Source organism: Bos indicus, chromosome 2, assembly GCF_029378745.1.
Source record: "Bos indicus isolate NIAB-ARS_2022 breed Sahiwal x Tharparkar chromosome 2, NIAB-ARS_B.indTharparkar_mat_pri_1.0, whole genome shotgun sequence".
In the NCBI taxonomy this organism is placed as follows: domain Eukaryota; kingdom Metazoa; phylum Chordata; class Mammalia; order Artiodactyla; family Bovidae; genus Bos; species Bos indicus.
Window position 1 is genome coordinate 18,251,555 of NC_091761.1, and position 27,886 is coordinate 18,279,440.

Sequence of the window (27,886 nt, forward strand, 5' to 3'; positions counted from 1 at the left end):
TACATAAAAATCCTCTAAAAACTATAATGATCTGAAAAAATTAACTGCCTGGCATTAAAAAATGTCTTATCTCTGCTGTTTTACAGTGGCTCCCGACCTTGACTTAAAGGACCTACCTGATTTGTGCTACTTGGCCAAAGAAAACAGCAACTTCCGTCTTAAGATCCCCATAAAAGGCAAGCCAGTTCCATCCGTGTCCTGGAAGAAAGGGGAAGACCCTCTAGCAACAGACACAAGAGTCAGTGTCGAGTCGTCTGCAGTTAACACCACTCTTGTCGTATATGATTGCCGAAAATCTGATGCTGGAAAATACACAATCACACTGAAGAATGTGGCTGGCACCAAGGAAGGGACTCTCACCATAAAAGTTGTCGGCAAGCCTGGCATCCCCACTGGACCGATCAAATTTGAAGAAGTCACAGCAGAAGCCGTAACCTTAAAGTGGGGTCCTCCGAAGGATGATGGAGGTTCTGAGATCACCAACTACATCCTGGAGAAGAGAGATTCTGTAAACAACAAGTGGGTGACTTGTGCCTCGGCTGTGCAGAAAACCACTTTCAGGGTCATGAGACTCCACGAGGGGATGGAATACACCTTCCGGGTCAGTGCCGAAAATAAATACGGTGTAGGAGAGGGTCTGAAATCGGAGCCAATTGTTGCCAGACACCCATTTGGTAAGTGTCTCAAGGTCAGAAAACATAAAGCAGAACATGGTTCTGGTTCATTTCGAATACATTCCTGATTATAAATCTTGAATTATCTGCTTTTTCCTAGATGTGCCTGATGCTCCCCCACCTCCCAATATCGTGGATGTCAGACATGACTCCGTGTCTCTAACATGGACCGACCCCAGGAAAACTGGAGGCTCTCCGATTACAGGTATTTTCTTGGCTCTTATCCTAGAGCATTTACATTAATCTTCCTCCCCGAAAACAAGCTGAATCTGTGCTACTTACTTATAGTACTATCTGCACATCCAAAAGTATATGTTCCTTTTTTCAGTTCATCATGCATTCAGAACATTAAGAATTAAGCTAATTCATTAAGCTAACTTCATTTGAATGAAAAACTCCTAATGTAATAGTTAATAAAGGCTTTCTAAATGATAGTATCTATTTTTATAAGTTAAAATGTTTCAACAGAAGGTGCCATAAATAAGTCTATTCCAGGAGATAAAAATATCCCTAAGGCTAGGTAATAAAACTGTAGATACAGGAATGATTATTTGTTCTGTGTGTGTGTATTTAAAAATCAGGCTACATTTGTGCTTTCTATGTGAACTGACACATCACTGGGTCTTTTATAGGGTATCACATCGAGTTCAAGGAAAGAAACAGCCTTTTGTGGAAGAGAGCTAATAAGACTCCTATTAGGATGAAAGACTTCAAAGTGACAGGACTAACTGAAGGTCTGGAATATGAATTCCGAGTTATGGCAATCAATTTAGCAGGAGTAGGCAAACCAAGCCTGCCATCAGAGCCAGTTGTGGCCCTTGATCCAATTGGTAAGTCATTATACAGAGACTTTGTATAATGTCTCTTTGTATTTCCTCATGAAGAAAACATTGGTGTGTGGCTGACTGGGTTGGTTGGTTTGTTGCTTTATTTTAGATCCTCCTGGCAAACCTGAGGTTATCAGTGTAACAAGGAATTCAGTGACTCTCGTCTGGACTGAACCTAAATACGATGGTGGCCATAAGTTGACTGGGTATATAGTAGAGAAGCGAGAGCTTCCCTCTAAATCCTGGACGAAAGCCAACCATGTTAACGTCCCAGATTGTGCCTTTACTGTTACCGACCTTGTCGAGGGTGGAAAATATGAATTCCGAGTTAGAGCAAAGAATACAGCAGGTGCTATCAGCGCTCCATCAGAAAGTACAGACACCATTATCTGCAAAGATGAATATGGTAGGTCTATTTTTTTTATGCATATAAAAAAAAAAACAGTAAATTAAGCCACCTTCCTTTTCTGATTACAATGTTTGTTTTTCTTTTTTTTCCTTTGCAGAGGCACCAACCATTGTTCTTGATCCCACAATAAAAGATGGCCTGACAGTTAAAGCAGGAGACACCATCATTCTGAGTGCCATTAGCATTCTTGGCAAGCCTCTTCCAAAGTCAAGTTGGTCCAAGGCAGGAAAAGACATACGACCATCAGATATCGTTCAGATAACTTCAACCCCAACATCTTCCATGATTGCTGTCAAGTATGCCACTAGAAAAGATGCTGGTGAATACACCATCACTGCGACTAATCCTTTTGGCACAAAGAGTGAACATGTGAAGGTGACGGTACTTGATGTACCTGGTCCCCCAGGTCCCATCGAAATCAGTAATGTTTCTGCTGAAAAAGCAACACTTACATGGACACCTCCCTTGGAAGACGGTGGCTCACCAATTAAGTCCTATGTCCTGGAAAAGAGAGAAACTAGCCGACTTCTGTGGACAGTGGTTGCTGAAGATATTCAGTCTTGCAGGCATGTGGCAACCAAACTTATCCAAGGAAACGAGTATGTCTTCCGGGTCTCAGCTGTAAACCAGTACGGCAAAGGAGAACCCGTACAGTCTGAACCTGTCAAAATGGTAGACAGATTTGGTAAGTACAGCATAGAAGGGAACTGATTCATAAACCTTTGCAGCAGAGCTTAGGAAATCATAGATTTCTCACAAATTTGCTTCCTTTTCAGGTCCACCTGGCCCCCCTGGAAAGCCAGAGGTTTCCAATGTCACTAAAAACACTGCCACTGTCAGTTGGAAAAGACCAGTGGATGATGGTGGCAGCGAGATCACAGGGTATCATGTAGAAAGGAGAGAGAAGAAAAGCTTGCGATGGGTGAGAGCAACAAAGACTCCGGTTTCTGATCTCAGATGCAAAGTGACAGGACTGCAAGAAGGAAACACCTACGAGTTCCGCGTCAGTGCAGAGAACAAAGCAGGAATTGGCCCACCTAGTGATGCTTCAAATCCTGTTCTAATGAAAGACGTTGCCTGTGAGTATTTATCTTTTTCAACACAGCTCTTTGGGGAGTGCTGGTATTTAATTTTTACCAAATCCAAACCCTTAACATTTTTGTGCCTGTTTCCTTTCCAGATCCCCCAGGACCACCTTCAAACGCACGTGTCACCGACACTACCAAGAAGTCTGCTTCTTTGGCATGGGGCAAGCCTCATTATGACGGTGGCCTTGAAATCACTGGCTATGTCGTAGAGCATCAAAAAGTAGGCGATGAGGGCTGGATAAAGGACACAACAGGAACGGCCCTCCGAATCACTGAGTTTGTGGTCCCTGATCTTGAGACTAAAGAAAAATACAATTTTAGAATCAGTGCCATCAATGATGCTGGTGTTGGGGAGCCAGCAGTGATTCCAAATGTTGAAATTGTGGAACGGGAGATGGCCCCTGACTTCGAACTAGATGCTGAGCTTCGAAGAACTCTTGTTGTGAGAGCAGGACTCAGTATTAGAATATTTGTGCCCATTAAAGGTCGACCTGCCCCTGAAGTGACGTGGACCAAAGATGATATCAACCTTAAAAACCGAGCTAACATCGAAAATACAGAGTCGTTCACGCTCCTGATCATCCCAGAATGTAACAGATATGACACTGGTAAATTTGTGATGACCATAGAAAACCCCGCTGGGAAGAAGAGTGGCTTCGTTAATGTCAGAGTCTTGGACACACCGGGACCTGTCCTCAACCTGAGACCTACTGACATCACAAAGGAGAGTGTCACCCTGCACTGGGACCTCCCTCTGATAGACGGGGGCTCACGCATCACAAACTACATTGTGGAGAAACGAGAAGCAACACGGAAATCTTACTCCACGGTCACCACGAAGTGCCATAAATGTACTTATAAAGTCACTGGCTTGTCTGAAGGATGTGAATACTTCTTCAGAGTGATGGCAGAAAATGAGTATGGAATTGGCGAGCCAGCGGAAACAACAGAGCCTGTAAGGGCCTCCGAAGCACCATCACCACCAGATAGTCTTAACATTATGGACATAACTAAGAGCACAGTCAGCTTGGCATGGCCTAAACCCAAACATGACGGGGGCAGTAAGATCACTGGCTATGTGATTGAAGCCCAGAGAAAAGGCTCTGACCAGTGGACCCACATCACAACCGTGAAGGGGTTGGAATGTGTTGTGAAGAATCTGACCGAAGGGGAAGAATACACCTTCCAGGTAATGGCAGTGAACAGCGCAGGGAGAAGTGCCCCTCGAGAAAGCAGACCCGTCATTGTCAAGGAGCAGACCATGCTTCCAGAACTGGATCTCCGTGGCATTTATCAGAAATTAGTCATCGCTAAAGCTGGTGACAACATCAAAGTTGAAATTCCAGTGCTCGGTCGACCAAAGCCCACGGTTACATGGAAGAAAGGAGACCAGATCCTTAAACAGACACAGAGAGTTAATTTTGAAAATACAGCAACTTCTACCATCTTAAACATCAACGAGTGCGTCAGAAGTGACAGTGGGCCCTACCCATTAACAGCAAGGAACATCGTGGGAGAGGTTGGTGATGTCATCACCATTCAAGTCCATGACATCCCAGGGCCACCTACTGGACCAATCAAATTTGATGAAGTTTCATCTGATTTTGTCACCTTCTCTTGGGAGCCACCGGAGAACGATGGAGGTGTACCCATAAGCAACTATGTGGTGGAAATGCGGCAGACTGACAGCACCACGTGGGTTGAACTAGCGACTACTGTTATACGCACTACCTACAAAGCCACTCGCCTTACTACTGGAGTAGAGTACCAATTCCGGGTAAAAGCTCAAAACAGATACGGAGTGGGACCCAGCATCACGTCAGCACCAGTAGTTGCCAACTATCCATTTAAGGTCCCTGGGCCTCCTGGTACCCCTCAGGTGGCTGCAGTCACCAAGGACTCAATAACAATCAGCTGGCACGAGCCTCTTTCTGATGGTGGAAGCCCCATTTTAGGATACCACGTTGAAAGGAAAGAACGAAATGGTATTCTCTGGCAGACTGTAAGCAAAGCATTAGTACCTGGCAACATTTTCAAATCAAGTGGACTAACAGATGGTATTGCTTATGAATTCCGAGTGATTGCAGAAAACATGGCTGGCAAAGGCAAGCCAAGCAAGCCATCTGAACCTATTTTAGCTTTGGATCCCATTGACCCACCTGGGAAACCAGTTCCTCTCAATATTACTAGACACACAGTGACTCTTAAATGGGCTAAGCCTGAATATACTGGAGGCTTTAAAATTACTAGTTATATAGTTGAAAAGCGGGATCTTCCTAATGGACGGTGGCTAAAGGCCAACTTCAGCAACATTTTAGAGAATGAATTTACAGTCAGTGGACTAACCGAAGATGCCGCATATGAATTCCGTGTCATTGCCAAAAATGCTGCTGGTGCTATTAGCCCACCATCTGAGCCATCGGATGCTATCACATGCAGAGACGACATTGAAGCCCCAAGGATAATGGTGGATGTCAAATTTAAGGACACAATTACATTAAAAGCAGGTGAAGCGTTCAAGCTGGAAGCCGATGTTTCAGGTCGCCCACCTCCAACAATGGAATGGACCAAAGATGGAAAGGAGCTTGAAAACACAGCGAAATTAGAAATTAAAATTGCAGATTTCTCTACTAATCTGGTAAACAAGGATTCACTGAGAAGGGATGGGGGTGCCTATACCCTTACAGCAACTAATCCTGGTGGTTTTGCCAAACACATCTTCCATGTCAAAGTTCTTGATAGACCAGGCCCACCAGAAGGACCTTTAGCTGTATCTGAAGTGACGTCAGAAAAATGTGTGCTGTCATGGTTGCCTCCACTGGATGATGGAGGGGCCAAAATTGAGTATTATGTCGTTCAGAAACGTGAAACCAGCAGACTGGCATGGACAAATGTAGCCTCAGAAGTCCAAGTAACAAAACTGAAGGTCACTAAACTCTTGAAAAGCAATGAATACATATTCCGTGTGATGGCCGTAAACAAGTATGGCATTGGAGAGCCACTGGACTCAGAGCCTGTGCTTGCAGTGGATCCTTACGGACCTCCTGATCCACCTAAAAACCCTGAAGTTACCAGTATCACTAAAGATTCCATGGTTGTCTGCTGGGGCCATCCTGACTCTGATGGTGGCAGTGAAATCATCAATTACATTGTGGAACGGCGAGATAAAGCAGGCCAACGCTGGGTGAAATGCAACAAAAAGACCCTTACCGATTTAAGATACAAAGTGTCTGGGCTGACAGAAGGACATGAGTATGAGTTCCGGGTCATGGCTGAGAACAGGGCTGGAATCAGCGCACCAAGCGCTACCAGTCCATTTTATAAAGCTTGTGATGCTGTGTTTAAACCCGGCCCACCAGGTAACCCACGTGTTCTAGATACAAGCAGATCATCCATTTCAATTGCTTGGAACAAACCTATCTATGATGGTGGCTCCGAAATCACTGGGTATATGGTTGAGATCGCCCTGCCAGAGGAAGATGAATGGAAGATCGTCACTCCACCATCGGGGCTCAAGGCAACTTCTTACACCATCACCAACCTCACAGAGAACCAGGAATATAAAATTCGCATCTATGCCATGAATTCTGAAGGCATTGGGGAACCTGCACTTGTTCCTGGAACTCCAAAGGCTGAAGACAGGATGCTGCCTCCAGAGATTGAACTGGATGCCGAACTGCGCAAAGTTGTTACCATAAGAGCTTGCTGCACTCTGAGACTTTTTGTTCCCATCAAAGGAAGGCCAGCACCTGAGGTGAAGTGGACCCGAGAACACGGAGAATCTTTAGATAAAGCTAGCATCGAGTCCACAAGCTCTTACACCCTGCTTATTATTGGAAATGTAAACAGATTCGACAGTGGCAAATACATACTAACCATAGAAAACAGCTCAGGCAGCAAGTCTGCATTTGTCAATGTCAGAGTACTAGACACACCAGGCCCTCCACAGGACCTGAAGGTAAAGGAGGTCACAAAGACATCTGTCACACTGACATGGGAGCCTCCTCTTATTGACGGAGGTTCGAAAATAAATAACTATATTGTTGAAAAGCGGGAATCGACAAGGAAAGCATATTCAACTGTTACAACAAATTGCCACAAGACTTCCTGGAAGGTAGACCAGCTTCAAGAAGGCTGCAGTTACTACTTCAGGGTCCTCGCCGAAAATGAATATGGCATTGGGCTGCCTGCTGAAACCGCAGAATCTGTGAAAGCATCAGAACGACCTCTGCCTCCAGGAAAGATAACGCTGGTGGACGTCACAAGAAACAGCGTGTCGCTCTCCTGGGAGAAACCTGAGCATGACGGAGGCAGCCGAATTCTAGGCTACATCGTAGAGATGCAGAGCAAAGGCAGTGACAAATGGGTCACGTGTGCCACAGTCAAAGTCACCGAAGCCACTATTACTGGATTAATTCAGGGTGAAGAGTACTCTTTCCGTGTGTCTGCTCAGAACGAGAAGGGCATTAGCGATCCGAGACAACTGAGTGTGCCAGTAATTGCCAAGGATCTTGTCATTCCGCCAGCCTTCAAACTCCTGTTCACTACTTTCACTGTCCTGGCAGGTGAAGACCTAAAAGTCGATGTTCCATTCACTGGACGCCCTACGCCAGCCGTAACCTGGCATAAAGATGATGTGCCACTGAAGCAGACAACCAGAGTAAATGCCGAGAGCACAGAAAATAACTCACTGCTGACAATAAAGGAAGCGTGCCGAGAAGATGTTGGACATTACATCGTTAAACTGACTAACTCAGCTGGTGAAGCTACTGAAACCCTTAATGTTATCGTTCTTGACAAACCAGGGCCTCCAACGGGACCAGTTAAAATGGAGGAAGTGACAGCTGACAGTGTTACTTTCTCCTGGGGCCCACCTAAGTATGATGGTGGAAGTTCTATCAACAATTACATTGTAGAAAAACGGGACACTTCCACAACCACCTGGCAGACTGTGTCAGCTACTGTTGCAAGGACAACAATAAAAGCTTGCAGGTTAAAGACTGGATGTGAATATCAGTTTAGGATTGCAGCTGAAAACAGATATGGAAAGAGCACCTACCTCACTTCAGAGCCTGTTGTAGCCCAGTATCCATTCAAAGTCCCTGGCCCTCCTGGCACACCGTTCGTAACACTGTCCTCCAAGGACAGCATGGAAGTACACTGGAACGAGCCAGTCAGTGACGGAGGTAGCAAAGTCATTGGCTATCACTTGGAACGCAAGGAAAGAAACAGCATCCTCTGGGTTAAGTTGAATAAGACACCTATTCCTCAAACCAAGTTTAAAACAACTGGCCTCGACGAAGGCATTGAATATGAATTTAGAGTCTCTGCAGAGAACATTGTGGGCATCGGCAAGCCAAGTAAAGTGTCTGAAAGCTACGTAGCCCGTGATCCATGTGATCCACCAGGAAGGCCAGAGCCAATCATTGTCACAAGAAATTCCGTGACTCTTCAGTGGAAGAAACCCGCTTACGATGGTGGAAGCAAGATCACTGGTTATATTGTTGAAAAGAAAGAACTGCCCGACGGCCGCTGGATGAAAGCTAGTTTTACCAACGTCATTGACACTCAGTTTGAAGTAACTGGCCTAGTTGAAGACCACAGATACGAGTTCCGGGTTATAGCCCGAAATGCTGCAGGAGTATTTAGCGAGCCTTCAGAGAGCACAGGAGCAATAACGGCAAGAGACGAGGTAGAACCACCACAGATTCGCATGGATCCAAAATACAAAGATACAATTGTGGTGCATGCTGGTGAGCTATTTAAGATTGATGCAGATATTCATGGCAAACCGATACCAACCACTCACTGGATAAAAGGTGATCATGAGCTCTCCAATACGGCTCGATTAGAAATTAAGAGCACTGACTTTGCCACCAGTCTCAGTGTAAAGGATGCAATACGCATTGACAGTGGAAGCTACATACTAAAGGCCAAAAACGTCGCAGGAGAGAAGTCAGTCACTGTCAATGTCAAAGTTCTTGACAGACCAGGGCCACCCGAAGGACCTATTGTTATATCAGGAGTTACAGCAGAAAAATGCACACTAGCTTGGAAACCCCCACTCCAAGATGGTGGGAGCGATATCATAAATTATATTGTGGAAAGGAGAGAGACCAGCCGCTTGGTTTGGACTGTGGTTGACGCTAACGTACAGACTCTTGGCTGCAAGGTTACTAAGCTGCTTGAAGGCAATGAATATATTTTCCGTGTAATGGCTGTCAACAAATATGGTGTTGGTGAACCTCTTGAATCTGAGCCAGTAACTGCCAAGAATCCATTTGTAGTGCCAGATGCACCAAAGGCTCCGGAAATCACAGCAGTGACCAAGGACTCGATGATTGTTGTATGGGAAAGACCAGCATTTGATGGCGGCAGTGAAATTCTTGGGTATGTTCTTGAAAAACGTGACAAAGAGGGCATCAGATGGACAAGATGCCACAAACGTCTGATTGGGGAGCTGCGCTTGAGAGTAACCGGACTCTTAGAAAATCACAATTACGAGTTCAGAGTCTCAGCCGAGAACGCTGCTGGACTTAGCGAGCCAAGCCCACCTTCTGCTTATCAAAAGGCTTGTGATCCTATTTATAAACCAGGACCTCCAAACAACCCCAGAGTCACTGATATTACCAGATCTTCCGTCTTCCTTTCTTGGGGCAAACCAATATATGACGGTGGCTGTGAAATCCAAGGATACATTGTTGAAAAATGTGACACAAGTGTTGGTGAATGGACAATGTGCACTCCACCAACTGGAATCAATAAAACAAACATAGAAGTGGAGAAGCTATTGGAAAAGCATGAATACAACTTCCGCATCTGTGCTGTTAACAAAGCTGGAGTGGGAGAACATGCTGATGTCCCTGGACCTGTTATAGTTGAAGAAAAGCTGGAAGCACCAGACATTGACCTTGACCTGGAACTGAGGAAAATTCTAAATATAAGGGCAGGTGGCTCCTTAAGGTTATTTGTTCCTATTAGAGGTCGTCCTACACCAGAAGTTAAATGGGGCAAAGTGGATGGTGAAATCCGAGACGCAGCTATCATCGACAGCACTAGCAGCTTCACCTCCCTTGTTCTTGACAATGTCAACCGATATGATAGTGGAAAATACACTCTCACCTTAGAAAACAGCAGTGGGACAAAGTCTGCCTTTGTGACTGTGAGAGTTCTGGACACACCAAGTCCACCTGTTAATCTGAAAGTCACAGAAATCACTAAAGACTCAGTGTCAATTACATGGGAGCCTCCTCTGTTGGATGGGGGATCCAAAATTAAAAACTACATTGTTGAGAAACGTGAAGCCACAAGGAAATCATATGCTGCAGTTGTGACAAACTGCCATAAGAATTCTTGGAAAATTGATCAGCTTCAAGAAGGCTGTAGTTACTACTTCAGAGTCACAGCTGAGAACGAGTATGGTATTGGCCTTCCCGCCCACACTGATGATCCAGTTAAGGTCGCAGAAGTCCCACAACCTCCAGGAAAAATCACTGTGGATGATGTCACCAGAAACAGTGTCTCTTTGAGCTGGACAAAGCCTGAACATGATGGTGGCAGTAAAATCATTCAGTATATTGTGGAGATGCAAGCTAAACACAGTGAGAAATGGTCAGAGTGCGCTCGAGTCAAGTCCCTTGAAGCCGTAATTACCAACCTAACTCAGGGAGAAGAGTACCTTTTTAGAGTTGTGGCTGTAAATGAAAAGGGGAGAAGTGATCCTAGGTCTCTTGCAGTTCCAATAGTTGCCAAAGATCTGGTCATTGAGCCAGATGTGAGACCTGCATTTAACAGTTACAGTGTACAGGTTGGCCAAGATTTGAAAATAGAAGTACCCATTTCTGGACGTCCTAAGCCAACTATTACCTGGACTAAAGACGATCTTCCACTGAAGCAGACTACAAGAATCAACGTCACTGATTCACTTGACCTCACCGTACTCAGTATTAAAGAAACTCATAAGGATGATGGTGGACATTATGGAATCACAGTTGCTAATGTGGTTGGTCAGAAGACAGCATCCATTGAAATTATAACCCTAGATAAGCCTGATCCTCCAAAAGGACCTGTTAAATTTGATGAAGTCAGTGCTGAAAGTATTACCTTATCTTGGGAACCTCCATTATATACAGGGGGCTGCCAGATCACCAACTATGTAGTTCAGAAGAGAGATACAACCACCACAGTATGGGAGGTTGTTTCTGCTACTGTGGCCAGAACGACACTCAAAGTGACCAAACTGAAAACTGGTACAGAATATCAATTCAGAATATTCGCTGAAAACAGATATGGACAAAGCTTTGCCTTAGAATCTGAGCCGATTGTAGCTCAATATCCCTACAAAGAACCAGGCCCTCCCGGTACACCATTTGTCACAGCCGTTTCCAAAGATTCCATGGTTATACAGTGGCATGAACCAATCAATAATGGTGGCAGCCCAGTCATAGGTTACCACCTTGAGAAAAAGGAAAGAAACAGTATTTTGTGGACAAAAGTCAACAAAACTATTATTCATGATACCCAGTTTAAAGCAGTCAATCTTGAAGAAGGCATTGAATATGAATTCAGAGTGTATGCTGAAAATATTGTTGGTATAGGCAAGGCAAGCAAGAATTCCGAATGCTATGTAGCCAGAGATCCCTGTGACCCACCAGGAACCCCAGAAGCAATAATCGTTAAAAGACACGAAATCACTTTACAATGGACCAAACCCGCATATGATGGTGGAAGTGTGATTACGGGTTACATTGTAGAGAAGCGTGATCTGCCTGAGGGTCGCTGGATGAAAGCCAGCTTCACAAACGTCATTGAAACTCAGTTTACTGTGTCAGGTCTTACTGAAGATCAAAGATATGAATTCAGAGTCATTGCAAAGAATGCAGCGGGTGCAGTAAGCAAACCTTCTGACAGTACTGGACCGATAACTGCCAGGGATGAGGTCGAACTCCCAAGAATTTCAATGGATCCAAAGTTTAGAGACACAATTGTGGTAAATGCCGGAGAAACATTCAGGCTTGAAGCCGATGTCCACGGAAAGCCCCTGCCTACCATCGAGTGGTTAAGAGGAGATAAGGAGATTGAAGAATCTGCTAGATATGAAATAAAGAACACAGATTTCAAGGCTTTACTTATTGTAAAGGATGCCATTAGAATTGATGGTGGACAGTATATTTTAAGAGCTTCCAACGTTGCAGGTTCTAAGTCATTCCCAGTAAATGTAAAAGTGTTAGACAGACCAGGGCCTCCAGAAGGGCCAGTCCAGGTTACTGGAGTCACCGCTGAAAAATGCACATTAACATGGTCTCCACCACTTCAAGATGGTGGCAGTGACATTTCTCACTATGTTGTTGAAAAGAGAGAAACAAGTCGGCTTGCCTGGACTGTTGTTGCTTCAGAGGTTGTAACCAATTCTCTGAAAGTTACCAAACTCTTAGAAGGGAATGAATATATTTTCCGTATAATGGCTGTCAACAAATACGGTGCTGGTGAGCCTTTGGAATCTGCACCAGTACTCATGAAAAACCCATTTGTGCTTCCTGGACCACCAAAAAGCTTGGAAGTCACCAACATAGCCAAGGACTCCATGACCGTCTGTTGGAACCGTCCAGACAGTGATGGTGGAAGTGAGATTATTGGTTACATCGTAGAGAAGAGAGACAGAAGTGGCATTAGGTGGATAAAATGTAATAAACGCCGCATTACAGACTTACGGCTAAGAGTAACAGGATTAACAGAAGATCATGAGTACGAATTCAGAGTCTCTGCAGAAAATGCAGCTGGAGTTGGAGAACCAAGTCCAGCTACACTTTATTATAAGGCCTGCGATCCTGTGTTCAAACCTGGCCCCCCCATCAATGCACACGTTGTAGACACCACTAAAAATTCAATTACACTTGCCTGGGGTAAACCCATCTATGATGGTGGCAGTGAAATTCTGGGATATGTAGTAGAAATCTGTAAAGCAGATGAAGAAGAATGGCAAATAGTTACTCCCCAGACTGGCCTGAAAGCCACTCGATTTGAAATTTCAAAACTCACTGAACACCAAGAGTATAAAGTACGGGTCTGTGCCCTCAATAAAGTTGGTTTAGGTGAGGCTACAGCAGTTCCTGGTACTGTGAAACCAGAAGATAAACTTGAAGCGCCTGAACTTGACCTTGACTCTGAATTAAGGAAAGGAATCGTTGTAAGAGCTGGTGGATCTGTCAGAATTCACATTCCATTCAAAGGTCGCCCAACACCCGAGATCACCTGGTCTCGAGAGGAAGGTGAATTCACAGATAAGGTCCAAATCGAAAAAGCAGCAAACTATACCCAACTATCAATAGATAACTGTGATAGAAATGATGCTGGAAAATACGTTCTCAAGCTGGAAAACAGCAGTGGGTCTAAATCTGCTTTTGTAACTGTGAAAGTTCTTGACACCCCAGGACCACCACAGAATCTGGCAGTCAAAGAAGTGAGAAAAGATTCTGTCCTTCTGGTGTGGGACCCACCCTTAATTGATGGGGGTGCAAAGGTCAAGAACTATGTTATCGACAAACGTGAATCAACCAGGAAAGCATATGCTAATGTGAGTAATAAATGCAGCAAAACAAGCCTCAAAGTGGAGAATCTTACAGAAGGAGCCATTTATTACTTTAGAGTAATGGCTGAAAATGAATTTGGAATTGGTGTTCCGGTGGAAACTGTTGATGCTGTGAAAGCATCTGAACCTCCTTCCCCACCAGGAAAGGTCACACTCACTGATGTGTCCCAGACCAGTGCGTCCCTGATGTGGGAGAAACCTGAACATGATGGTGGGAGCCGAATTCTGGGGTATGTTGTTGAAATGCAGCCCAAAGGAACAGAAAAATGGAGTGTCGTGGCTGAATCCAAAGTCTGTAGTGCAGTTGTTACCGGTTTGAGTTCTGGGCAAGAATATCACTTCCGTGTCAAGGCTTACAACGAGAAAGGACAAAGCGATCCGAGAGTGCTTGGTGTTCCCGTCATAGCCAAAGACTTGACTATACAGCCTAGTTTTAAGTTACCATTTAACACATACAGTGTCCAAGCTGGTGAAGATCTTAAAATCGAAATTCCTGTTATCGGCCGGCCAAGACCTGAAATTTCATGGGTCAAAGATGGCGAGCCTCTTAAACAGACGACAAGAGTCAATGTTGAGAAAACAGCTACTTCAACTATTTTGCACATTAAAGAAAGTAACAAAGATGACTTTGGGAAATACACTGTAACGGCAACAAACAGTGCGGGTACCGCAACCGAAAATCTCAGTATTATCGTTTTAGAAAAGCCTGGACCTCCGGTTGGACCAGTTCGGTTTGATGAAGTTAGTGCAGATTTTGTGGTCATATCTTGGGAACCTCCAGCCTATACTGGTGGCTGCCAGATAAGCAACTACATAGTAGAGAAGCGAGATACAACCACCACCACTTGGCACATGGTATCCGCAACAGTGGCAAGAACAACAATTAAAATAACCAAACTAAAAACGGGCAGTGAGTACCAGTTTAGAATTTTTGCAGAAAACAGGTATGGAAAAAGCGCCCCCTTGGATTCTAAACCGGTTATTGTACAATATCCATTTAAAGAACCTGGACCGCCTGGCACTCCTTTTGTGACATCCGTCTCAAAAGATCAAATGCTTGTGCAGTGGCACGAGCCTGTTAATGATGGAGGCAGCAAAGTTATCGGCTATCATCTTGAACAGAAAGAAAAGAACAGCATTTTATGGGTCAAATTAAATAAGACTCCCATTCAAGACACCAAATTCAAAACAACTGGGCTTGATGAAGGCCTTGAGTACGAGTTCAGAGTTTCTGCTGAAAATATTGTTGGCATCGGCAAGGCAAGCAAAGTGTCAGAATGTTTTGTTGCTCGTGATCCTTGTGACCCACCAGGTCGCCCTGAAGCCATCGTTATTACACGAAACAACGTCACACTGAAATGGAAGAAACCCGCCTACGATGGTGGCAGCAAGATAACAGGTTACATCGTAGAAAAGAAAGATCTACCTGATGGCCGTTGGATGAAAGCCAGCTTTACCAATGTATTAGATACTGAATTTACAGTGAGTGGACTTGTGGAAGACCAAAGATATGAATTTAGAGTAATTGCAAGAAACGCAGCTGGCAACTTTAGTGAACCATCCGAGAGTACTGGCGCCATTACCGCAAGAGATGAAATTGACGCACCAAATGCCTCACTGGATCCCAAATATAAAGATGTCATCGTTGTTCATGCAGGAGAGACTTTTGTCCTGGAAGCGGATATCCGTGGCAAACCTATCCCTGATATCGTTTGGTCAAAAGATGGAAGAGAGCTTGAAGAAACAGCTGCCAGAATGGAAATCAAGTCTACTATTCAGAGGACAACCCTTGTTGTCAAAGATTGTATACGTAGTGATGGAGGACAATATATCCTGAAACTCAGCAATGTTGGTGGTACCAAGACTATACCCATCACTGTAAAGGTACTTGACAGGCCAGGGCCTCCTGAAGGACCTCTGAAAGTTTCTGGGGTTACTGCTGAAAAATGTTACCTGGCTTGGAACCCACCTTTACAAGATGGTGGTGCTAGTATTTCACATTACATCATTGAAAAGAGAGAGACCAGCAGACTCTCTTGGACCCAGGTTTCAACTGAGGTGCAGGCCCTTAACTACAAAGTCACTAAACTTCTTCCTGGTAATGAGTACATTTTCCGTGTCATGGCTGTGAATAAATATGGGACTGGAGACCCGCTGGAATCTGAGCCTGTTATAGCCCGTAATCCTTATAAACCACCAGGTCCTCCTTCACCACCTGAAGTCTCAGCAATCACCAAAGATTCTATGGTCGTAACATGGGCACGCCCAGTAGATGATGGAGGTGCTGAAATTGAGGGCTATATTCTTGAAAAAAGAGACAAGGAAGGCGTTAGATGGACCAAGTGCAACAAGAAGACACTAACAGATCTTCGATTCAGGGTAACTGGCCTTACTGAAGGGCATTCCTATGAATTCCGAGTTGCTGCTGAAAATGCAGCTGGTGTGGGTGAACCCAGCGAGCCTTCTGTCTTCTCTCGTGCATGTGATGCTCTGTATCCACCAGGACCACCAAGTAATCCCAAAGTGACAGACACTTCCAGATCTTCTGTCTCCCTGGCATGGAATAAACCAATTTATGATGGTGGTGCGCCTGTTAAGGGCTATGTTGTTGAGGTCAAAGAAGCCACTGCTGATGAGTGGACAACGTGTACTCCACCAACAGGACTACAAGGAAAGCAGTTCACAGTGACCGAGCTTAAAGAAAACACTGAATATAACTTCCGTATCTGTGCCATCAACTCTGAAGGCGTAGGTGAGCCTGCAACTATACCTGGTTCAGTTGCTGCTAAAGAGAGACAAGAGCCACCAGAAATAGAACTGGATGCTGATCTCAGAAAAGTGGTCATTCTGCGTGCGAGTGCTACCTTACGCTTATTTGTCACCATCAAAGGTCGCCCAGAACCTGAAGTGAAATGGGAAAAGGCCGAAGGTGTTCTCACTGACAGGGCCCAGATTGAGGTGACCAGCTCATACACAATGCTGGTAATTGATAACGTTACCAGATTTGACAGCGGTCGGTATAATCTGACACTAGAAAACAACAGTGGCTCTAAAACTGCTTTTGTAAACGTCAGGGTTCTTGACTCACCAAGTGCCCCTGTGAATCTGACTGTAAGAGAAGTGAAGAAAGACTCTGTGATACTGGCCTGGGAACCACCGCTTATTGATGGCGGAGCTAAGATTACAAACTACATTGTCGAAAAACGAGAAACAACACGGAAAGCATATGCTACTGTTACAAACAACTGCACAAAGAACAGTTTTAAAATCGAAAATCTCCAAGAAGGGTGTTCTTACTACTTCCGAGTCTTGGCTTCCAATGAATATGGAATTGGTTTGCCAGCTGAAACAACCGAACCCGTTAAAGCTTCTGAACCACCCCTCCCACCTGGAAGAGTAACTCTTGTCGATGTGACCCGTAACACAGCTACAATTAAGTGGGAGAAACCAGAAAGTGACGGTGGCAGCAAAATTACTGGTTATGTAGTTGAAATGCAGACTAAAGGGAGTGAAAAATGGAGCATCTGCACACAAGTGAAGACTCTAGAAGCAACTATATCAGGCCTAACTGCTGGAGAGGAGTATATCTTCAGGGTAGCTGCAATTAATGAAAAAGGAAAAAGTGATCCAAGACAACTTGGAGTGCCAGTAATTGCAAGGGATATTGAAATAAAGCCTTCAGTTGAGCTTCCTTTCAATACTTTCAACGTAAAGGCCAGAGACCAACTGAAGATTGATGTTCCATTTAAAGGAAGACCTCAAGCTACTGTAAGCTGGAAAAAAGATGGTCAGACCCTTAAAGAGACAACCAGGGTCAATGTTTCTTCTTCAAAGACTGTAACATCACTAATAATTAAGGAAGCTTCAAGGGAAGATGTTGGCACGTATGAATTATGTGTTTCAAATAGCGCTGGATCCGTAACAGTTCCTATTACTGTAATTGTGCTTGACAAACCAGGACCTCCCGGACCTATACATATTGATGAGGTTAGTTGCGACAACATAACCATTTCTTGGAATCCTCCAGAATATGATGGCGGCTGCCAGATTAGCAATTACATCGTTGAAAAGAGAGAAACCACTTCTACAACATGGCATGTAGTTTCACAAGCAGTTGCGAGAACATCCATTAAAATAGTTCGTCTAGTAACAGGAAGTGAGTATCAGTTCCGCGTTTGCGCAGAAAACCGCTTTGGAAAGAGCTCCTACAGTGAATCTTCTGCTGTAGTTGCCGAGTATCCATTCAGCCCCCCGGGTCCTCCTGGTACTCCTAAAGTTGTGCATGCCACAAAATCCACCATGTTGGTCACCTGGCAAGTGCCAGTTAATGATGGAGGAAGTCGAGTACTTGGTTATCACCTTGAGTATAAAGAAAGAAGCAGCATTCTTTGGTCAAAAGCAAATAAAACCCTCATTGCTGATACGCAAATGAAAGTCTCCGGCCTTGATGAAGGACTGATGTATGAGTATCGTGTATATGCTGAGAATATTGCTGGAATTGGTAAATGCAGTAAATCTTGTGAGCCAGTCCCTGCAAGAGACCCCTGTGACCCTCCTGGACAACCTGAAGTCACAAATATCACAAGGAAATCAGTGTCACTTAAGTGGTCAAAACCACATTATGATGGCGGAGCTAAGATCACCGGATACATCATTGAACGTAGAGAACTACCAGACGGCCGGTGGCTGAAATGCAACTTTACTAATGTACCAGAAACATATTTTGAAGTAACTGAACTCACTGAAGATCAACGTTATGAATTCCGGGTTTTTGCAAGGAATGCTGCTGACTCAATTAGTGAGCCATCTGAATCCACTGGACCTATCACAGTTAAAGACGATGTTGAGGCTCCAAGAATTATGATGGATGTCAAATTCCGAGATGTCATTGTTGTCAAAGCTGGAGAGGTCCTTAAGATCAATGCAGACGTTGCAGGGCGACCTCTGCCAATAATCTCCTGGGCCAAGGATGGTGTAGAAATTGAAGAGAGAGCAAGAACAGAAATTGTGTCAACGGACTACACTACTTTGCTAACAGTGAAAGACTGTGTCCGACGAGACTCTGGGCAGTATGTGCTAACAGTGAAGAATGTTGCTGGAACTCGGTCTATGGCAGTTAACTGCAAGGTACTTGATAAGCCTGGCCCACCTGCAGGACCACTTGAAATAACCGGCCTCACTGCTGAGAAATGCTCTCTTTCCTGGGGACCACCCCAAGAAGATGGCGGTGCAGCTATTGACTATTACATTGTAGAAAAACGTGAGACAAGTCGCCTTGCTTGGACTATATGTGAAGGAGAGTTAAGGACAACATTTTGTAAAGTGACCAAGTTACTCAAGGGCAATGAATACATCTTTAGAGTAACAGGTGTTAATAAATATGGTGTTGGCGAGCCCCTGGAGAGCATGGCTGTAAAGGCCCTTGATCCATTTACAGTTCCCAGTCCACCTACATCTTTGGAAATTACATCTGTGACCAAAGAGTTCATGACACTTTGCTGGTCAAGACCAGAGAGTGATGGAGGCAGCGAAATCTCTGGTTACATCGTTGAGAGGCGAGAGAAAAACAGCCTACGATGGGTACGTGTAAACAAAAAACCAGTTTATGATCTGAGAGTGAAATCCACAGGACTTCGTGAAGGGTGTGAATATGAATATCGGGTATATGCAGAAAACGCTGCAGGCCTGAGCCTTCCAAGTGAAAGCTCTCCCCTAATTCGGGCAGAAGATCCTGTGTTCTTACCATCTCCTCCATCCAAACCCAATGTCATGGACTCGGGCAAGACCAATATAACTATTGGCTGGGTTAAGCCCTTATTTGATGGTGGGGCCCCAATAACTGGATACACCGTGGAATTCAAAAAATCTGATGAAACTGACTGGCAAACTGCCATTCAGAACTTAAGAGGCACTGAATATACAGTAAGTGGACTAACCACAGGAGCCGAATACGTTTTCAGAGTAAGATCTATCAATAAGGTTGGTGCTAGTGATCCCAGTGATAGCTCCGATCCCCAGATAGCAAAGGAAAGAGAAGAAGAACCTGTATTTGATCTTGACACAGAAATGAGGAAGACCTTGATCGTCAAGGCCGGTGCCTCCTTTACCATGACTGTGCCTTTCCGAGGAAGACCAGTACCCAGTGTCTCCTGGAGTAAACCAGACACTGACCTCCGCACTAGAGCTTATATTGACTCCACAGAGTCTCGAACATCACTGACTATTGAAAACGCCAACAGAAATGATTCTGGAAAATATACATTAATGATTCAGAATGTCTTGAATGCTGCCTCACTGACCTTGGTCGTCAAAGTTTTAGATTCTCCTGGTCCTCCAGCCAACATTACTGTACATGATGTCACCAAAGAGTCTGCAGTATTATCCTGGGATGTCCCTGAAAATGATGGTGGGGCACCAGTGAAGAACTACCACATAGAAAAACGGGAGGCCAGTAAGAAAGCATGGGTCTCTGTGACCAACAACTGTAACCGCCTCTCCTACAAAATTACCAACTTACAAGAAGGGGCAATTTACTACTTCAGAGTCTCTGGAGAAAACGAGTTTGGTGTCGGTGTACCAGCCGAAACGAAGGAAGGAGTAAAAATAACAGGTATGTTTTAAGAACAAAGAAAATCTACATATCCATATTCATTTTCCTTGAATAGTGTGAATCATTTTAATTACTGTTTAAATGCTTTTGGTTCACACCTCAAGCGATTCATACTATGGCACAAAAGGAATTCTTACTAATAGAGAAAGTTTTTCATTGATTTACAAAAAAAGTAGAAATTTATATAGATTAAGATGGATATGTTGGATTTAAGTATAACTGAACTTGACTGCACATATATATGTACATATATATATTGTTTATGTGCAGAAATTACATGATATTTTATAACACTTCATCTCATTCCTCATTTTTTACCCATAATAAATTTGGGATAAATTTAATCACTTAATTGGGTCATTTGATGCTTATTTGATCTGAATGCTATGACATGCTGTGACATAAAATGACAAAGCCTGGGAAAGTTTTGCTTGACTCAAAAGCTAAACTGATCATATAAAAAGTAAAGAAGTCTCAAAGTAATTGTATGCCTTCATTAAAATTTTTCCTTTTGACAAGGCAGAAAGAACACATGTGGGGAAAAATGTTGCAATAATCTTCCCTTTCTTCTGATGTTTTACTTTCATAGAAAAGCCAAGCCCACCTGAAAAACTTGGAGTAACAAGTGTATCCAGAGACAGTGTTTCCCTGGCCTGGTTGAAGCCAGAGCATGACGGTGGAAGCAGAATTGTGCATTATGTCATTGAAGCACTAGAAAAAGGACAGACGACCTGGATGAGATGTGCGGTGGTAAAGTCAACCCACCATGTTGTTTCTGGTCTGAGGCAGAATTCTGAATACTTTTTCCGGGTGTTTGCTGAAAATCAAGCTGGCCTGAGTGACCCCAGAGAGCTTCTGCTTCCTGTTCTTATTAAGGAGCAACTAGGTACGTTTAATTTTATGTAGAAGCAAAATTTGAAATTATTTGCGTTAAGTCAACTTGGAAAAAACACTTTTTTCACCTTCATCTTCTCTACTCTTATTTTTCAGAACCACCTGAAATTGACATGAAGAATTTCCCAAGCCATACCGTCTACGTTAGAGCTGGTTCAAACCTTAAAGTTGACATTCCAATTTCTGGAAAACCACTGCCCAAAGTGACCTTGTCAAGAGATGGTGTCCCACTGAAAGCAACCATGAGATTTAATACTGAAATTACTGCTGAAAACCTGACCATCAATCTCAAAGAAAGCGTTGCCGCTGATGCTGGAAGATATGAGATCACAGCTGCCAACTCCAGTGGAACGACCAAAGCTTTCATTAACATCGTTGTACTGGACAGACCTGGTCCGCCAACTGGCCCTGTTGTGATAAGTGATATAACTGAAGACAGCGTGACTCTCAAATGGGAGCCACCTAAGTATGATGGTGGAAGTCAGGTTACCAATTACATTGTACTTAAGAGAGAGACAAGTACTGCAGTATGGACGGAAGTGTCTGCAACAGTTGCAAGAACCATGATTAAAGTCATGAAACTGACCACGGGAGAAGAATACCAATTCCGCATCAAGGCAGAAAACCGCTTCGGCATCAGTGACCACATAGATTCAGCTTGTGTGGTTGTCAAACTACCATACAGTAAGTTGTCGAACTGCTCAAAGATCCCACATTTCCAAATACAAAAATGTCTGAAATGTCTATATTAACCATGGGATTTCTGTCTTTCATAGCAACACCTGGACCACCATCTACACCATGGGTCACCAATGTCACTCGAGAAAGTATCACCGTGGGCTGGCATGAACCAGTGTCCAATGGAGGCAGTCCAGTTACAGGCTATCACCTGGAGATGAAAGACAGAAACAGTATCTTATGGCAAAAAGCCAACAAAATGGTCATCCGCACAACTTACTTCAAAGTCACAACAATTAGTGCCGGATTAATCTATGAATTCAGGGTGTATGCAGAAAATGCTGCTGGTATTGGGAAACCCAGCCATCCTTCGGAACCAGTCCTAGCCATTGATGCCTGCGGTATGTATTTGTCACAAGAAGGACAGTTCTGACTACCTAGCGATGCAAACCTTCTTTCTGCAAAGTAAAATAATGATCTAAGTGCCACTAATCTGCTTTCTGTCTTATCACAGAACCCCCAAGAAACGTCCGTATCACTGACATTTCAAAGAACTCTGTCAACCTTTCATGGCAACAACCCGCTTTTGATGGAGGAAGCAAGATTACAGGCTACATGGTTGAGAGACGAGACCTTCCAGATGGCAGATGGGCCAAGGCCAGCTTTACCAATGTTACCGAGACTCACTTCACTGTCTCTGGCTTGACTCAGAATGCCCAGTATGAATTCCGTGTCTTTGCTAGAAATGCTGTCGGGTCCATCAGCAATCCATCCGAGGTTGTAGGCCCCATTACGTGCATTGATTCTTATGGTAAGCATTTTTAGTACTTTGAACCACAGCAGTAATTTAACTCAATATTCTATCTTACTTTTTCTGGTCCTAATCTATAGGATAACTTTTACTATGTACCTTGTTAAATATTTAGGAGAAATTATGAATTACCTGGGGGTGGCGGGTGGTCTTAGGAAAATTCCATAACACCCCAGGCCTTTTGGCTTAACTGTAAAACGTGAGATTTGGACTACAGGATAGCAAAAGGCCTTTCTGATTTCAGTCTTTTATGATTCTTTGATTATATGAATTAGTTTATGTTTCATGTTTCTATTTAAAAATTTCAGCATCAATAATTAAAGTGATGGTTGGATGCTCAGAGAATATTCCTCTTAAGTGAAAAACTAAACAGAGGTGTTAATGATGATAAATATTAGCAGTAGCTAACATTTGCTGTGTACCTTCCATGAATTCTCTCCCCTAGTTCTAACAGCCTTAAGATTAGCTCATTTTACAGAAGAGAAAGTGAGGTTTAGAGTGCGTACATAACTTCCCCAACATCAAAGCAGCTTATGAATGATAGAGGGGAAATTCAAACAGACTTCAGAATTCTCTCGACATTGCTGTTGTCCGAAATACACATACACATCCCAAAATACACTACTGGAAATTAAGTAGCACATTCAACTCAACAGTAGTTTAAAAACTAAAATTTCATGAGAGTTAGGTACCCAGTGATGCTGTTTCTAAAAGTCCCCCATTTCCAAGGGGGAATCTCTGTGGTATCCGGGCAGAAGTACCCACTTCCATCTTCATGATGAGACTCCTCGGGCCTCTCTCTATGAACCAGGCTTAGTAGACACTGAGTCAGTATTTGTGAGACTGTGAAGCAAGTCACGTTAATTCTGTTTCTCAAAACTTGTAAGCAGCCTGGCACAAAACCAGTCCAGGGGAGTATACAGCCCTGTGAGTAGAGAATTCAGCATTAAGGGTCTGCTGTAAACTGCCCCCACTTGGATACCAGTGAACTGGGAAGGGAAATAAAAACAAGAGGTCATTGTTCTGTGTCCCATTTCATTCCTGGAATAAAACACGTAACGGACTTTACATTTCACAGGCACTTAAATCCCTGTGCAATTAGTGCTGTCACTGGGGTTCAGAGCTTGCTCACAATCTTTCCTCCTCATCTGGGATAGAAGAGTAGCTTATAAAATTAAATATAAAATATAAATGGGATTAGAACTACCGTGTGTACATTTATTATTTAATAAAGGCCAGTGAGCTTACTTTGAAGTTGCCGAGATTATTTTCTTCATCCTTGTGATCTTTTAAATATTTATGATCTGTTTTTCTTACAGGTGGACCTGTAATTGATTTGCCTCTAGAATATACAGAAGTTGTCAAATACAGAGCAGGGACATCTGTAAAGCTCAGAGCTGGCATTTCTGGCAAACCTGAGCCTACAATTGAGTGGTATAAAGATGACAAAGAGTTACAAACCAATGCACTGGTGTGTGTCGAAAATACCACTGACCTTGCATCTATACTCATCAAAGATGCAACTCGCCTTAATAGTGGAACCTATGAATTAAAACTAAGGAACGCCTTGGGCTCAGCCTCAGCCACAATTAGACTGCAGATCCTTGGTAGGTGCTGAATGCAGGCCAACATCATATTTCATTGCCTAAAATTTAATGATTTTCAATTAGAAACCTTTCTAAATTTATTAATATACCATTTTGTTCTTTCATTGACAGACAAACCAGGACCTCCAGGTGGACCAATTGAATTTAAGACTGTCACTGCTGAAAAGATAACTCTTCTCTGGCAGCCTCCGGCAGATGATGGTGGTGCAAAAATCACTCACTACATCGTGGAAAAGCGTGAGACAAGCCGCGTTGTGTGGTCTATGGTGTCTGAAAATTTGGAAGAGTGCATCATTAAGACCACCAAAATTATCAAAGGAAATGAATACATCTTCCGGGTTCGCGCTGTGAACAAATATGGAATTGGTGATGCGCTGGAATCTCACCCAGTGATAGCAAGGAATGCGTTTGGTGAGATACGATTTCATTAGAAAACTAAAATCAAATACATGAAAATTTATTTACTTATTTTCATTGTATCAAATCCTACCAGGTGATCATTTTATTCCTTGAGTATTAGTTGTAATTGCTTTGAAATAAATGAGACCTTGTTTTGATTCAAGGCACTAAATAGTATCTCCAACAGCAAGTTTGGTAAATTTTGGCTTAGATTATCTTCAAGACTCTTCTACTGTTCACGCAGCCATTACTAATCCATTTACAAATGTCTGTATGCTCAGATAGCATCTCATCTCTCAAATTTCTATCATTACTCACTGAAATGAATAAAATTCATGAAAACTTAAAAATAAACTGGGATGTCCCTGGCAGTCCAGCAGTTAGGACTTGATGCTTTCACTGGCAGAGATTGAGTTCAGTCCCTGGCCAGGGGAACTAAGATCCCACAAGCTGTGTGACATGACCATAGATAAATTAATAAGTAAACAAATACTATTCTGCTAGCTATTAATAGTTTCCAGAGCTTGACTGACTTATTTTCTTGCTCATCATATCACTTCTCATAATGATCCTTTTCACCAGGTGGAAAATATAATAAATGAGACGAATGTTCTTAAGTAGGACTTGAAGATTAAAAGGTAGAATCTATCAGTAATGTTGATTCTTTTAACTCATTTTCCTCTTCCTTTTCAAACAGTCACACCTGGGCCTCCAAGCGTGCCAGAGGTGACAAAGATTAACAAGAATTCGATGACTGTTGTCTGGAGCAGGCCAGTTGCAGATGGTGGTAGTGACATAAGCGGCTATATCCTGGAGAAACGAGACAAGAAGAGTCTTGGATGGTTTAAAGTCCTAAAGGAGACAATCCGTGACACCAGACAGAAAGTGACAGGACTCACGGAACACAGTGACTATCAATACCGAGTTTGTGCTGTAAATGCTGCTGGACAGGGTCCATTTTCTGAACCCTCTGACTTCTACAAAGCTGCTGATCCTATTGGTAAGTGTGGCCTCTTCACCTGTGTCATCTTTCACGTCGCCCAGTTGTACATCATTGCATAATTACGGTATTCTGACTGTCCATTCCAGATCCACCAGGCCCACCGGCTAAGATAAGAATTGCAGATTCAACTAAATCCTCCATCACTCTTGGATGGAGTAAACCTGTCTACGATGGGGGCAGTGCTGTTACTGGATATGTTGTTGCCATGAGACAAGGAGAGGAAGAGGAATGGACTGTTGTCTCTACCAAAGGAGAAGTCAGAACTACAGAATATGTGGTATCGAACCTGAGTCCCGGAGTCAATTACTACTTCCAGGTGTCTGCCGTAAACTGTGCCGGACAAGGTGAACCTATAGCAATGACCGAACCCGTACAAGCCAAAGACATACTGGGTACGTGCCTACTGATATGATTATGTTTTTATTTTAATAGAGACCCTCCAGGAAATCACTCATTTCCTTGCTTTAAAATTCACTGTATATGTCTGTTTTATGTCTACAGAGGAACCAGAGATCGACCTGGACGTGGCTTTCAGGACCTCCATTATAGCTAAAGCTGGCGAAGATGTACACGCGTTGGTTCCCTTCAAAGGCAGACCTCCACCTACTGTCACGTGGAGAAAAGATGAGAAGAATCTTGGCAGTGATGCCCGCTACAGCATTCAAAACACGGACTCATCTTCAATACTCACTATCCCTCAAGTCACTCGCCATGATACAGGCAAATATATTCTCACAATAGAAAATGGTGTTGGTCAACCAAAGTCTTCAACTGTGAGTGTTAAAGTGCTTGACACACCAGCCGCCTGCCAAAACCTACAGGTTAAACATGTTTCTCAAGGCACAGTCACTTTGTTCTGGGACCCTCCTCTCATTGACGGAGGATCTCCTATAATTAATTACATCATTGAGAAGAAAGATGCCACCAAGAGAACATGGTCTTCTGTGTCACACAAATGTTCTAGCACATCCTTTAAAGTAACCGATTTGTCAGAGAAAACTCCGTTCTTCTTCAGAGTTTTTGCAGTGAATGAAATTGGAATTGGGGAACCCTGTGAAACCACAGAGCCTGTGAAGGCTGCCGAGGTACCAGCACCTATACGCGATCTCTCAGTGAAAGACTCAACAAAGACATCTGTTACGCTGAGCTGGACCAAGCCTGACTTCGATGGTGGTAGTGTAATCACAGATTATATTGTGGAAAGGAAAGGTAAAGGTGAACAAACGTGGTCACATGCTGGCATAAGTAAGACATGTGAAATTGAGGTTGGCAAGCTCAAGGAACTGTCAGAGCTGGAGTTCAGAGTGTCTGCCAGAAATGAGAAAGGGCTGAGCGACAGTGTCAGTATTGGGCCAGTCACAGTGAAAGAACTGGTAATTCCACCTGAAGTTGACCTGTCAGAAATCCCAGGGGCGCAAGTCGCTGTGAGAATCGGACATAATGTGCACCTCGAATTACCTTACAAAGGGAAACCCAAGCCATCTATCAGTTGGTTGAAAGACGGTTTGCCACTGAAAGAAAGTGAACTTGTTCGTTTGGGTAAAACCGAAAACAAACTTACTCTGAGTATAAAGAATGCGAAGAAGGAGAATGGAGGGAAATACACCATTATTCTCGATAACGCAGTCTGTCGAAACACATATCCCATTACAGTCATCACACTTGGCCCGCCATCTAAGCCCAAAGGGCCCATTCGATTCGACGAAATCAAGGCCGATAGTGTCATCATGTCCTGGGATGTGCCTGATGATGATGGAGGAGGTGAAATTACCTGTTACAGCATTGAGAAGCGAGAAGCTTCACAAACTAATTGGAAGATGGTGTGTTCCAGCGTTGCCCGGACAACTTTCAAAGTTCCTAATCTAGTCAAAGATGCCGAATATCAGTTTAGAGTTAGGGCAGAAAACAGATATGGAGTCAGCCAACCACTTGTCTCAAACATCATTTTGGCCAAACACCAGTTCAGGATTCCTGGCCCCCCAGGAAAGCCAGTTACATACAATGTGACTTCTGATGGCATGTCACTCACTTGGGATGCTCCAGTTTATGATGGTGGTTCAGAAGTTACTGGATACCATGTTGAAAAGAAAGAAAGAAACAGCATCCTCTGGCAAAGAATTAATATGTCACCAATATCTGGAAGAGAATATAGAGCTACTGGATTAATGGAAGGCCTGGATTACCAGTTCCGTGTATTCGCTGAAAATTCTGCTGGCCTAAGCTCACCTAGCGACCCAAGCAAATTTACCTTAGCTGTTTCCCCAGTAGGTAAGTGACTGAAGATTATTCCAGTCTATT

The 27,886-nt window shown here is 43.6% G+C and overlaps 1 protein-coding gene and 1 long non-coding RNA gene across 51 annotated transcripts in view; one reads left to right on the forward strand and one right to left on the reverse strand.

The window, feature by feature from the left end:
* Positions 1 to 490, reverse strand: part of LOC139185806 (uncharacterized) — a 59,279-nt gene extending 58,789 nt beyond the window's left edge. The window contains exons 1-2 of the long non-coding RNA XR_011569328.1: positions 361 to 490; positions 117 to 198 (exon numbers count right to left, since the gene is read on the reverse strand). This is a non-coding gene — a long non-coding RNA (uncharacterized lncRNA). The remainder of the gene's footprint in view (positions 1 to 116; positions 199 to 360) is intronic.
* Positions 1 to 27,886, forward strand: part of TTN (titin) — a 276,354-nt gene that overhangs the window by 222,819 nt on the left and 25,649 nt on the right. For all 50 annotated transcript variants that reach the window (XM_070798610.1, XM_070798811.1, XM_070798618.1 and 47 more), the window contains 16 exons: positions 87 to 674; positions 775 to 879; positions 1,307 to 1,504; positions 1,611 to 1,907; positions 2,008 to 2,595; positions 2,687 to 2,989; positions 3,091 to 20,196; positions 20,786 to 21,082; positions 21,187 to 21,774; positions 21,867 to 22,169; positions 22,283 to 22,579; positions 23,899 to 24,186; positions 24,298 to 24,597; positions 25,283 to 25,585; positions 25,675 to 25,980; positions 26,090 to 27,856. In XM_070798610.1, the coding sequence (XP_070654711.1) occupies positions 87 to 674; positions 775 to 879; positions 1,307 to 1,504; positions 1,611 to 1,907; positions 2,008 to 2,595; positions 2,687 to 2,989; positions 3,091 to 20,196; positions 20,786 to 21,082; positions 21,187 to 21,774; positions 21,867 to 22,169; positions 22,283 to 22,579; positions 23,899 to 24,186; positions 24,298 to 24,597; positions 25,283 to 25,585; positions 25,675 to 25,980; positions 26,090 to 27,856 (23,634 nt within the window). The remainder of the gene's footprint in view (positions 1 to 86; positions 675 to 774; positions 880 to 1,306; positions 1,505 to 1,610; positions 1,908 to 2,007; positions 2,596 to 2,686; positions 2,990 to 3,090; positions 20,197 to 20,785; positions 21,083 to 21,186; positions 21,775 to 21,866; positions 22,170 to 22,282; positions 22,580 to 23,898; positions 24,187 to 24,297; positions 24,598 to 25,282; positions 25,586 to 25,674; positions 25,981 to 26,089; positions 27,857 to 27,886) is intronic.